This window comes from Jatropha curcas, chromosome 1 (assembly GCF_041381405.1).
Source record: "Jatropha curcas cultivar XTBG-Jc1 chromosome 1, XTBG_Jcur_1.0, whole genome shotgun sequence".
NCBI lineage: Eukaryota > Viridiplantae > Streptophyta > Magnoliopsida > Malpighiales > Euphorbiaceae > Jatropha > Jatropha curcas.
The window spans coordinates 5,309,285-5,323,711 of record NC_143151.1 but is presented as its reverse complement, the minus strand read 5'-3'; the positions used below and the strand labels follow the sequence as shown (position 1 = coordinate 5,323,711).

Sequence of the window (14,427 nt, the reverse complement as noted above, 5' to 3'; positions counted from 1 at the left end):
GATTCCTGCTCGGCGCTTTAGATTTAATTCTTTGTACCGATACTTGTGGTATTAGCTTTCTAAGGTAGTTTCTGTGTAGCTCATTTATTTCACCAAAAAAAAAAAAAAGTTATAACTTTTAGCCTAGCAGTAATCACTTGATTTAATAATTAGTATCAGAACCAAGGTTGTGTATTTGATTTATAGTCCAAGCAATTGTTGAGGGTAGATCGTTGGCCAAGGTTGTGGTAGCAATTGTCTATGGCAAAGGCCTAAGTGGGGTCGAATCATAATTGAAATGTGGCACTTGAACTGATGCGGTTAAGTATAAAAAGTTACAAATTGATTAACAATTATAGCTTTTGACTTAGTGGTAAACGCTCAATCCAATAAAGCAAATACTCCCTTTGTTCTGTTTGGATAGAGAAAACTAACTTTTCACACAGATTAAGAAGTTAGTTTAACAATAATTTTTGTCAATTTCTTTCCTTATTTGCCCTCAAATCAGCATGAACTCCCTCACAACTCTTTATGTAAGGCCACACATGTAGGACAGAGAATTTTGGTACATTTAATAAGGGATTAAAGATTTCATTTAGTTTTAGGCGGTAATTAAGCAAAGAAAAATTGAAAATGAAAAGTTCAAAGTGATTGAAAACATGTTTGGCAGTAGAAATCAAAAATTTTGAAAAATAAATTTTGCTCCAAAACTAATTTGAAATTGCAAATGAAAATTTGGGTGTAATTTTTTAACGTTTGGAGCAAATCCTTATTTTTTTGAGAATAAAGAGTCTCCTCAAATTCTACAAACTTGCCTTATATAAGTAGAGAATATCTCACAACTAAAATGAATCTATCTAGAGGTTCAATATGAACCCACCAAATTAATTTGATCTTAACCTGGTCCCAGCAAAATCGCATGCAACTAAAGAAGATGTGTCATATTTAAAAACTTATGCATAGATCTTAACTTTGTTCCCATGAAGAAGAATAAGATTTTGCAGATAATCCAATCGTATAACCATCAAATAGTGTTCCACAAATGACAAGAAGAGGAAACAATGAAAAAATATTTCTCAAGAAGTAAAAAATTATGTTCGTAAAATATTGCTTGCTGATATGAAAAAGGGTGTGGGATATGTGCGTAGTATTAAACAAGTTTGTAGACACATTTTCTATTTCTGTGAAGTCAATATCCAAAATTTGACACAATGCTAAGGATAAGTTAAAAGATAATGTTGGAGTCAAATGTCCTTGGAATACAGACAAGCAACGAGTTGAAATCCCTCCTAAAAGTATAAAACAAATCCCTTTGACAAGCAACGAGTTGTTCTCTTTCTCATGAACTAGGCCATTTATTATCATGTGTGAATAGACTCATAAAAAAGGGCAACATCAAAGCACACTCTAATGTAATCAAGCCACTTCTGAAGGATAAGAACAAGAGCAACAAAGTTCAATTTAGCCTTTCAATGCTCGATACAAGTACAATTGACAATAAAATTTCATTCCTCAACATGGAAAATGTTATTTACATTGATGAAAAATGGTTTTACATATGCAAAGAAACATAAAAATTTTATTTTGCAAATAATGAGAATGACCCTTTACGCAAATGCAAAAGCAAGCGCTTCATTCCTAAAATTATATTTCTAGCAGCAGTTGCTAGACCTAGGTTTGAAACAAATGGACGACTCATTTTCAATGGTAAAAAAATTAGAATTTGGCCTTTTGTTAACAAAGAGCCAGCTAGAAGGAATAGTAAAAACTGGGTAGTAGGAAAAATGGAAATAAAGCTAATTAGGTCAATCACCAAAGATATAATCAGAAACATCTTAATTTGGCAAGTGTTGCTTGCAATCAAAGAAAAATCGCCACAGATGGGTTCAAACACCATTTTAATCCAACAAGACAATGCCAAACCACATAAAGATGTGACAGATACTGAATTTGCACATGAAACATTTCAATTATGTTTAAACATAAATTTGCTTTGCCAACCACCAAATAGTCCTAATTTAAATATTCTGGACCTTAGTTTTTTTCGAGCTATTGACTCAATAAAACACAGAGAGGCTTCTACAAGCATTGATCAATTACTAGATGCAGTCACAAAAGCTTATCATATTTTCCCTCCACTTGAAATGAATAAAGTTTTTCTAACTTTAGAGACTTGTATGGTGGAGATCCTAAGGTGTCAGGGTGGCAACAATTACAAAATCAAACACATGTCCAAAAACAACTTAATTAGAAATGGCAAGTTGCTTATTGTGATCGAGGTAAATACTATCATTGTAAAGGAAGCGGCATAAACAATACAACATCCTCTTGCAAATATGTTTACATATTGATGATTAGTGTCCTAATACTAGGTTATATGTTCACAATTTCATTATTAGTGTCCCAATTCTTAAGTTTATGCATGTGGTTCTCATTAATACATGTTCACATTTAGTTTCACATTTGTGATTCAGTATTAATATATGTTCATAGTTGTTTCTCCAAGTTTGTGCTTAATTACTTTTATTTGCTCACGGTTTTATGAGTAGTCTACCAATTAATGGATGAGAAGTTCTTAACACCTGGATATCTTTGTTCAAAAATGGACCCAAAATAATATTGTCATATGAAAACCCTAGAGCGCGTGTACTACACACGTTTTCTTAGCTCTAATAAGGGACATAATTATAACAAAGGATAAAACTTGAGATACATAAATGGTTTTCCGTAAAATTGAGGAGGACAAGGTTTTTTTTTATTATGAAAGTACATGGGGCAAAATACGCATTCAACTTTTTTTTTTTTTTATTGGAAGATATGCAATTTATAAACTACTTGTTTTATATATGATCTTCATCTTTTGAAGTTTGGTAGTGTTATTTCTTTCTCCATCGAATTCAATGATTGAAATTCTTTATATTCGTCATAAGCAATTAGTTTGTGGATAATCAAGACATGCATGGAAAAGTTTAAAGAGTTTACTTATTCAACCGCTTCAAATAAGGCGAAATATATAATTTAACCCTAAATGTTGGCAAAAAAAATTTATTAACACCTAAACTTTAAAATCAATTTTCTGTCATTCTAAATTTCATTTTTTATAATAATCTCATACCTCGTTACAATAAAAACAATAATTTTAAAAGCTCTTGACTTTTATGTGAAAAATATTGATTTGATATGTGGATAATACAATTTTTGTAACAATAAATTTTATATTTTTTTAATTAACCAATAAATGTTCACTCAATCTAATTTTATAAGTTGATATGTTCAATGAGTCAAATAAAGTGTTTAACATATGTAATTTTATAAATTGAAGTGTTCAATAAAATAAAGTAAAAATTGAAGGCACTATAAAGTCTTTTCATAAAAAGTATAAGGTGAATTTATGTATTAAGTATCTCAAAACATCATTCATATATCATTAGGATTTCTTATAAGATTAATGTATTATGTTCTAATGTTTAGTTATGATAGTTTTGTTTTATGTTTGCTCTGTAGTGAAAGGGTCTCGTCCTAAGCTATTTGTACTGATTTGAATTTAATTATTGAATCATAATAAATTTCTTTTTTAATTTAAGCGTCTAGATTTATTATTAGTGTTAGGTGTGCTTCTAGATACATGGTTTATGTTTAATTACATAGTCAAAATTTAAAATGCTAATATTATAAAGGAAATATATTTAATTATTAAATTATTTAATTTAATAGCGTGGTTTGTTTTTTATTGCATTTGTTTTAATTTAAAGGTCATGGTTTAGGGGTCAAACATCTTTTTAGAGTCAAAGAAGGAAGGATTATTAATAATCTATCAACATGTTAGTCCCAAAAATTAATAACAATAAAAAATAATAGTGGGCTAATAAAAACTTTAATAAAATCAAAATTACAATGGCTCGTTTAATGTTTTATACTTTGGAGTGAGAAGATCCAATATACACTGTCTTAATCTTTCTCTACATATAAAATAAATATTCCTTGAATTACATAAGATATTATCAATTTGATGCCATGAAAATTTAAAGTGTACAGGCTTTCAACATCAGAGCTAATCAAACTAAATTGAAACAAGAAATTAAACCCAACAAGCCAACCTATAAAGGTTTCTTTGGTTTGGATTAGAAGGTAAGCCAATAAATCTGTTCATACACTTGCCAGAGAGGCTTGTTCTTTTGCTTGCTTTCAAATTTGGGGTATAATCCCTGTTAACGTAGAAGCACTTTCTTTACTCGATGCTGAAGGTTAATGAATAAAGGTTCTATTTCTCAAAAAAGAAAAAAGAAAACGCACAATTTAGAAGTTGTTTTTTTGGGTTGAATGCCGGATGCTAAATTTAAATGAACAATTTATTGAACTGAATGATGGGTGAGTGGTATTAAGAGTTTATTGATGAATGATTAAGATTGTTTGCTAAATGAGATATTTGAATAATTTGAATAAATATATTTTTTTACATATTTGATCTTCTGTATTTTTACATATTATATATTTTTATGTAATAATAAAATTGACATTACATTATATAAGATAAAACCAAACATTAAATTTAATTTATTATTCAATTATTTAGTATAATATGATTGTAAATCATATAAATGTATATTATTCATATATAATATAAATTTAGTTTATTGATGAATATTACTCCCTCCGTTTTTTTATGTAGGAAATGTTTTCATTTTGGATTTTTTTTTATACAGAAAATTTTATCTAATTTGGTAATTTTGAAAACTATGTCAATGTGAAAAGTCTATTTTATCATTGTTTTAGTTCTTTTGAAACTTTTAGCGTGTGAAATTCTCAAGTTAGTGGCAGATAAAGATATAGATAAGTATTTAATGTGAACAAATTTTGGAGAATGAATTTTTTATAGGAATTTCTGTTGAAAAAAAGAAAGTGCACATATGGGTCATATGAACACTGATTAAAATGGGTTTGAATAGAAAAATGCCACGAAATTTTCAAGTTGATCGCATTGAAAATAATTCTTACGGACCGAATATTTAAAAAATTGTGTAATATTTAAAGTAGGTTTGCAATAACTAAAGACAGTTGGTGTAACATCCCTTCCCGGTCCACCCGTTAACTCAAATGAACCGAGCTGAGACGCTACAATCTGGTTGAACCTATGTCCTTTCATGCTAATATCATGTTGTATGCTGATTATGATGTCAAGCTGTTGCTTTTTACATTAGGAAAATATAGATATGTACTTAATATTTTTACAAGACATGATACTAATTTTCAAAATGAAATGGGCCCAACTGTGTGCCCTGTACATGCCATGATAAGGATAGACAGAATCAAAATATCCAAATGAGTAGCTACCCTGAAGACTGAGTCTTCCACAGATGAACTGCAGCAGTTGTAAGCTGATTCTCTACGGTCCAGTCTCGAAACCTACGAGTTAAATAAATAACTCGCTGAGCAAATAATGCTCAGTGGATATCTCAATTTAATAAGAAATAAAACAATAAGTGAGATCTGTGGTAGAAGACAAATTTGTAGCCTAATGTGTTAGCTAACCATAGAAGGCAGAATCACCTAAATTGGAGTTATATATTGAGATCTGTGACCAAAATAGTATAACTTGTGCAGGCTGGAACCCAACAGCAGGGCAGACTGACAGTTGCTACTTGAGCTCAATGTTTGACTACCTTACCAACGTAATTAAGAGATGTGGTAGAAGACAAATTTGTAGCCCAATGTGTTAGCTAACCATAGAATGTAGAATCACCTAAATTGGAGTTATAAATTGAGAGATATGACCAAAATAGTATAAACTGGGCAGGCTGGAAACCAACAGCAGGGCAGACTGGCAGTTGCTACTTGAGCTCAATATGTGACTACCTTGCCAACGTAATTAAGAGATGTGATAGAAGAAAACTTTGTACCTTAAGATGTTAGCTAACCATAGAATTTAGAATAACCTAAATTGGACGTATACAGAAAGAGTTATGATAGGATTTGTGAAACATGTACAGGCTGTCTGACAGATTTCAAGAACACATTAGAAATGATGTTGGAATGCATATGTAGATTCATTCACCCGAAAATTATTACTGCATTTTACCTTCTAAGTGAACTTAATTCAAAATAAGAATTTCCTTAATCTGAATGGTAAAATTTAGTTACATAAATATTAGTAAGAATTGCATCGCGGGTGCAATAGCTAGAGTATTTCCATGCAAGTTACTTTATACATTATCAATGGTATGCATTATTCCTCATTAGATATTTTCTAAATAATTCTTGTATTATCACAATACACATAATATGCTCCATTAAGGTTAGGCAGAAACCACGTAGATAAGACTATGTCGCGACATAGGATAGCAGATCTGCGCCCCATACAGTTTGGTACTCCAGCTATAGGCTGTTGAGTGGATATGATTTATATACGGGCCATAACAGCCCAGCCATACAGTATTCATCCAGTTTCATATAGTTCATACAGTTTTTCTTATCACTTTGGTTTCACTATAACCTTATGGAGCCATGCAGTTATGTCATTTTCATGTGATTTAAACACTAAATTCAACCTAGAACTCTATCCAAGTAAGTAGCCCTTCTTGATTTTCATACTTTTGTGATATTTTAGATGATTTCTAAGAGTTATTATGTATAGGAGAGGGGAACTCAAAGTTGGAAGAAAAGGAAGCTAAGAAGAGGATTTAAAGCTCTTTTGGTTGAAGGTTTGATATCTCTTTTAGTTTTTCACATTTTCTTGCATGAAAACTTGTGTAGTGTGTTGATAATGAAAACATATATTGCTGAATGTTGAATTAGAGGTCTGTAAATGGTGATAAAGCATGGGATGAATTGAATGAATGAAGTAGATATTGATTTCATGCTGAACCCAGTTTGTTGGACCATTGACCAGTAACTTCACCCTGATTTTGACTCTGTTTAACGATGGAATTAGGAAGTGGTATAAAGAGTTATTTGTTCCTCTATGTTTTATCTGTCCATGAGTTTTTGAATCACCTAATTTGGAGTTATAAATTGAGAGATATGACCAAAATAGTACAGACTGTGCAGGCTGGAAATCAACAGTCTGGACGGACTGGAAAGAAAGGAAGGAGATGAAGAGAAAGATGAAAGGAGATGAAGAGGAAGATGAAGATGAAGAAGACGTTGAAGATGAAGATGAAGAAAATGAAGAAGGCAAACTGAAATGGAAGTCTCGTGTAGTCCAAATTTATCTTTGATTGTGTGTTAAAAATTACCAAATAGTACCTATATTTTCCATATGTTACATTTTAATACCTAAACTTTATATTTTAGTGCAAGTAAGTCCTACTCCTTATACTTTGATCTTTTTGTTTCATTCAAGTAAGTCCACTTCTTTTACTTATTTAAGTTACATCCCATTCTACCCCACTCTGGATTTAAATGGCTCGAACCGGGTTCTTGTTCGGCCCAACTCGACTCGACTCTATGCAACGATTCGATTCAGTAGGATGTTACAGTTCTACCCTTCTAAATAAAAAACTTCGTCCCGAAGTTTACCTGTTGTGAACAAATGCGGATACTGTTGTCGCATGATTTCTTCAGATTCCCAAGTTGCTTCTTCTGTTTTATGATTCTTCCAAAGAACTTTGACCAATGCTATTTTCTTGTTTCGCAATTCTTTAATTTCTCTGGCTAGGATCTGAACTGGTTCTTCTTCATAAGTGAGATCTGGTTGAATTTCAATCTCTTCTGCTGATAACACGTGTGATGGGTCGGATCTGTATCTCCTTAACATTGATACATGAAAGACATTATGAATTCGATCTAATGTCGAAGGTAACGCTAGGCGATAGGCTAATGGTCCTACACGTTCCAGAATCTCGTATGGACCAATGAACCTAGGACTAAGCTTACCCTTTCTTCCAAACCTTAGGATCTTTTTCCATGGTGACACTTTTAGAAATACTTTATCACCGACCGTATACTCAATGTCCTTTCTCTTTAAATCAGCATAGGACTTCTGTCGATCACTTGCTTCCTTCAGCCGTTTTCTGATGATTTCCACTTTCTCTTCTGTTTCTCTAACCAAATCTGGACCCAAAATCTTCTTCTCACTAAGTTCTGTCCAACACACAGGTGTCCTGCATTTTCTGCCATACAACGCTTCATATGGTGCCATCTTGATGCTCGATTGATAGCTGTTGTTGTAGGCAAATTCCATGAGATGTACATATCTGTCCCAACTGCCTTCAAATTCTATAACACATGATCTCATCATGTCTTCCAGGATTTGAATTACTCTCTCTGACTGGCCATCTGTCTGAGGATGAAAGGCACTGCTGAAATGTAGTTTCGTTCCTAATGCGTCTTGCAGTTTACCCCAGAACTTCGATGTAAACCTTGGATCACGATCCGATATAATGGATGATGGAACTCCATGTAGTCGAACGATTTCTCTAACATAGATTTCTGCTAACTTGTCCAGAGAATAGTCCATCCTGACTGGTAGAAAGTGCGCAGACTTGGTTAATCTGTCAACAATTACCCATACTGCATCATGCTTCCGCTGCGTCTGAGGTAATCCAGTAACAAAATCCATCGTGATCTGATCCCATTTCCATGTTGGAATTGTTATTGGATGAAGCAACCCAGCTGGCAATTGATGTTCTGCTTTTACTTGTTGACATGTCAAACATCTTGTTACGAAGTTTCCAATGTCTTTCTTCATGCCTGGCCACCAATAGCCTTTCTTCAAATCTTGATACATCTTAGTACTGCCTGGATGCATTGTATATGGACTGTTGTGAGCTTCATGCAGAGTCTTCTGTCTGATTTCCCCTTGTGGTACAACAACTCTGTCTTCATAGAACAATACTCCACTGTTATCCAATTTGAATTTCCCACCATGGTCTTCCTGTACTTGTTTAACCCATAGTGCTATGTGCTCATCTTTCTTCTGTGCTTCTGCAACTTCCTGAACCCAAGATGGTTGTACTTGCATTTGTGCTAGAATAGCTCCCTGCTGTTGCAACTCCCTGTTGATTCTCATTGCTCTCAAAGCATACAATGGTTTTCGACTAAGGGCATCAGCTACCACATTAGCTTTACCCGGATGGTAATTAATGACATAATCATAATTAGCCAGAATCTGCATCCACTTCCGTTGTCTTGAATTCAGGTCTTTCTGTGTCGGTAAATACTTTAAACTCTGATGATCAGTGTAAATGTAACACTTTTCACCGTATAGATAATGCCTCCATACTTTGAACGCTAGAATAATGGCTGCCAGTTCTAAATCATGGGTTGGATAATTCAATTCATGTGGCTTCAATTGTCTGGAGACATAAGCTACCACTTTACTGTCTTGCATGAGTACACATCCTAACCCAGTATGAGAGGCATCACGGTAAATCTCAAATTCTTTACCTGACACTGGTTGGGTCAACACTGGTGCTTCAGTCAACTTTTTCTTCAAAGTTTCAAAACTCTGCTGACACCTATCATCCCATTGGAATACAACCTCTTTCTTCAATAATCTTGTTAAAGGTGATGCAATGATGGAGAATCTCTTTACGAACTTTCTGTAATAGCCGGCTAAACCCAGAAAACTTCGAACTTCTGTAACATTCCTGGGTGGTCTCCAATCAATAATAGCTTCAATCTTCTTAGGATCCACTCTGATACCCTCTGATGACACCACATGTCCTAAGAAAGAAACTTCTTCCAGCCAAAACTCACACTTACTGAGCTTGGCATACAGCTGTTTATCCCTCAGTGTCTGAAGTACAATCCGCAAATGTTTATCATGTTCAACCCTGTCTCTGGAGTAGACCAAAATGTCATCTATAAACACCACCACGAACTGATCTAGATATGAATGAAACACGTGGTTCATAAGATCCATGAAAACCGCTAGTGCATTAGTGAGACCGAATGGCATTACTAAAAATTCATAGTGACCATATTGGGTCCTGAATGCCGTCTTGGAGATATCTTCTTCCTTTATCCGCAACTGATGGTATCCCGACCTGAGATCGATCTTAGAAAACATGCCTGCACCCTTTAGCTGATCAAACAAATCGTCGATTCGAGGCAATGGATACTTATTCTTGATTGTCAGCTTGTTCAGCTGTCTATAATCAATACACAGTCTGAGTGATCCATCTTCCTTCTTTACGAATAACACTGGTGCTCCCCAAGGTGATACACTGGGGCGAATAAAGCCTTTGTCTAATAACTCCTGTAGCTGAAGCTTTAACTCTTTTAGCTCTACTGGTGCCATTCTGTAAGGTGCAATTGATACTGGTGCTGCTCCAGGATAGACATCTATGGTAAACTCCACTTCCCTCCTTGGTGGTAACCCTAGTAACTCTTCTGGAAATACGTCTGGATAATCACATACTGTTGGTATGTCTTGCACTTTTAACTTTTCTTTCTCTGCTTTCAATGCACAAACTAAGTATGCTTCACAACCCTTCTGAATTAATCTCTTTGCTGCCATGGCTGATATCACATTACCCAGAAAATCTCGTCGCTTCCCGACGACTGTAATCTCTTCCCCTGCTGCTGTATATAATGTCACCCTTTTCTTTGCACAATCAACTATAGCCTGATGTCTAGATAGCCAATCCATACCCAGAATAACATCAAATTCTCTGAATGGTAACTCCATAAGATCTCCTGGAAACTCCTTTCCATGAATAACAATTGGACACCCTTTGACTACTATATGAGTTTTTACTATATCTCCTAATGGATTAGTAACCAAAATACCCTGACTCACATGCTCAATTGCTAACCCTTTAACCCAGTGTTTAGGTACGCTAATGTATGAATGTGATGATCCAGGATCAATTAAAGCATAAACTGTATGATCAAATAAAGAAAACGCACCAACTATGACATCTGGAGCTTCCTCATCTTCCTTGGCTCGCATAGCATAGACCCTGGCTGGAACTCTGGTATCAGGTCTGTCCACAGTCTCTGACTGCTGTCTCTGCCCTCCGGAGCTCTCACCTCTACTCCGACCTCTACCTCTGCCTGCTATGAACTGTGTAGAAACTTCTGCCCTCTTAGGACAGTCCCTCCTCTGATGGTCTGATGCTCCACATATCATGCATCTACCTGTCACCATCCAACAATCTCCACCATGCCGTCTGCCACAATGCTCACAAGGTGGAAAAGTATAACCATCGGACCCTGTGCCTCTACTGGTGCCTCTACTAGCTCCTCTGCCTGAACCTCGACCACCACCGGCAGAACTAGCCACAACTGATGCCGCTGGCGCATGAGCACCCCTAGCTGTGCCGTGGCTAAAAGGATGCCTAGGACCAGCTGAAGTACTACCACCTCTGAATCTCTTGCTCTCCGACTGATATGTACTGGGTGCACTCTGAGTCTGATCTCTCTTCTGCTGAGACCGCTGGCATCTGGTACGCTGACTGGCCTGAATTCGCTCTATCTCCTGAGCTGCCTCTACCAAAGCTGAGAACTCTCTGAATCTGGAAGCTACCACTCCCATCTGAATCTCATCGTTCAGGCCCTCCTGAAACTTTTTACACCTCTCTGCCTCTGTAGCCACTATCCGGTCACCATACCTGCTGAGTCTGGTGAATTCTCTTTCGTATTCTGCAACTGACATTCTGTTCTGTCTCAGGTATAAGAATTCCTTCCTTCTAGCATCAAGATAAGCCTCTGTGATGAACTTTTTCTTGAATTCATCCAAAAAGAATTGCCAGGTACGCTGCTCTGCTGGTACTCTCTGTTGAACAGTAGTCCACCATGTGTATGCCTCCTCTATCAGTAATGACGTGGCACAAATCAACTTGTCCTCTAGTGTACACTGTAATTGCTCCAGGACTCTTAAAGTACCATCTAACCAATCCTCAGCTGTTTCGGGATTGTCGTCCTTGCTAGCTCTGAATTCTTTTGCACCATATTTTCTAAGCTTTTCTAGTGGGGACTTTCTTTCTCTATCTACTACTACTGATGCCTGAGGTACCACCCTTGCAATCTGTCTAAACGTATCTGCAAGTTGCTTTAACAGCACCTCTTGACCTGGTGCTACTGGAGCCTCACCCTCCACAGCTCTGGAGGCGTGTGACTCGCTTTCACCTTCCTGTGACATCCTCCTATAAAAATAACAACTGCTTAGTTCATCAGGGTAGTCATGGCATGTACACTATAATGACATATGCATTTAAGCCCGAGGAACTAAACTAGTGCTCTGATACCAAAATTTGTAACATCCCTTCCCGGTCCACCCGTTAACTCAAATGAACCGAGCTGAGACGCTACAATCTGGTTGAACCTATGTCCTTTCATGCTAATATCATGTTGTATGCTGATTATGATGTCAAGCTGTTGCTTTTTACATTAGGAAAATATAGATATGTACTTAATATTTTTACAAGACATGATACTAATTTTCAAAATGAAATGGGCCCAACTGTGTGCCCTGTACATGCCATGATAAGGATAGACAGAATCAAAATATCCAAATGAGTAGCTACCCTGAAGACTGAGTCTTCCACAGATGAACTGCAGCAGTTGTAAGCTAATTCTCTACGGTCCAGTCTCGAAACCTACGAGTTAAATAAATAACTCGCTGAGCAAATAATGCTCAGTGGATATCTCAATTTAATAAGAAATAAAACAATAAACATATAAGCACACATATCATTATACTTTCATGATTTTACCTGCTGTTCATGATGCTGTATAAATTTTGCAACTTTTATTAACCATCGTATACTTTATAAATAATAAATCACATAACTGCATGGCTCCATAAGGTTATAGTGAAACCAAAGTGATAAGAAAAACTGTATGAACTATATGAAACTGGATGAATACTGTATGGCTGGGCTGTTATGGCCCGTATATAAATCATATCCACTCAACAGCCTGTAGCTGGAGTACCAAACTGTATGGGGCGCAGATCTGCTATCCTATGTCGCGACATAGTCTTATCTACGTGGTTATTCTAAATTCTATGGTTAGCTAACATCTTAAGGTACAAAGTTTTCTTCTATCACATCTCTTAATTACGTTGGCAAGGTAGTCACATATTGAGCTCAAGTAGCAACTGCCAGTCTGCCCTGCTGTTGGTTTCCAGCCTGCCCAGTTTATACTATTTTGGTCATATCTCTCAATTTATAACTCCAATTTAGGTGATTATACATTCTATGGTTAGCTAACACATTAGGCTACAAATTTGTCTTCTACCACATCTCTTAATTACGTTGGTAAGGTAGTCAAACATTGAGCTCAAGTAGCAACTATCAGTTTGCCCTGCTGTTGGGTTCCAGCCTGCACAAGTTATACTATTTTGGTCACAGATCTCAATATATAACTCCAATTTAGGTGATTCTACCTTCTATGGTTAGCTAACACATTAGGCTACAAATTTGTCTTCTACCACATCTCTTAATTACGTTGGTAAGGTAGGCAAATATTTACCAAAATGAGCAACTTCCAGTCCGTCCAGACTGTTGATTTCCAGCCTGCACAGTCTGTACTATTTTGGTCATATCTCTCAATTTATAACTCCAAATTAGGTGATTCAAAAACTCATGGACAGATACAACATAGAGGAACAAATAACTCTTCTATAACACTTCCTAATTCCATCTTTAAACAGAGTCAAAATCAGGGTGAAGTTACTGGTCAATGGTCCAACAAACTGGGTTCAGCATGAAATCAATATCTACTTCATTCATTCAATTCATCCCATGCTTTATCACCATTTACAGACCTCTAATTCAACATTCAGCAATATATGTTTTCATTATCAACACACTACACAAGTTTTCATGCAAGAAAATGTGAAAAACTAAAAGAGATATCAAACCTTCAACCAAAAGAGCTTTAAATCCTCTTCTTAGCTTCCTTTTCTTCCAACTTTGAGTTCCCCTCTCCTATACATAATAACTCTTAGAAATCATCTAAAATATCACAAAAGTATGAAAATCAAGAAGGGCTACTTACTTGGATAGAGTTCTAGGTTGAATTTAGTGTTTAAATCACATGAAAATGGATGGAGAAAGGAAGGAGATGAAGAGAAAGATGAAAGGAGATGAAGAGGAAGATGAAGATGAAGAAGACGTTGAAGATGAAGATGAAGAAAATGAAGAAGGCAAACTGAAATGGAAGTCTCGTGTAGTCCAAATTTATCTTTGATTGTGTGTTAAAAATTACCAAATAGTACCTATATTTTCCATATGTTATATTTTAATACCTAAACTTTATATTTTAGTGCAAGTAAGTCCTACTCCTTATACTTTGATCTTTTTGTTTCATTCAAGTAAGTCCACTTCTTTTACTTATTTAAGTTACATCCCATTCTACCCCACTCTGGATTTAAATGGCTCGAACCGGGTTCTTGTTCGGCCCAACTCGACTCGACTCTATGCAACGATTCGATTCAGTAGGATGTTACAGTTGGAAAGTTAAATAACCATAAATTTTCATATTTCCATACAATTTTCC

General features: G+C 35.6%; 1 protein-coding gene across 1 annotated transcript; it reads right to left on the bottom strand.

Annotated features, from left to right (window-relative positions):
- Positions 1-5,145: 5,145 nt before the first annotated feature.
- Positions 5,146-11,874, bottom strand: LOC149498868 (uncharacterized). Its single transcript, XM_089718733.1, has 3 exons — positions 11,817-11,874; positions 10,831-11,421; positions 5,146-5,382 (listed from the first exon to the last, which is right to left on the bottom strand). The coding sequence occupies exons 1-3, from the start codon at positions 11,872-11,874 to the stop codon at positions 5,363-5,365; spliced, it is 669 nt and encodes a 222-aa protein (XP_089574859.1). The 3' UTR covers positions 5,146-5,362.
- Between the last annotated feature and the right edge of the window lie 2,553 nt (positions 11,875-14,427).

What these genes read in the sequence shown, in the direction of transcription:
- LOC149498868 (XM_089718733.1), bottom strand. Translation starts at nt 11,874, where the DNA reads ATGGTGCAAAAGAATTCAGAGCTAGCAAGGACGACAATCCCGAAACAG. An exon ending in CCCGAAACAGCTGAGGATTG is followed by an intron (nt 11,422 to 11,816) that starts GTTAGATGGTAC and finishes GAGAGTTCTCAG; the next exon opens with CTTTGGTAGAGGCAGCTCAG. An exon ending in AGCTCCAGATGTCATAGTTG is followed by an intron (nt 5,383 to 10,830) that starts GTGCGTTTTCTT and finishes TTTAACTCGTAG; the next exon opens with GTTTCGAGACTGGACCGTAG.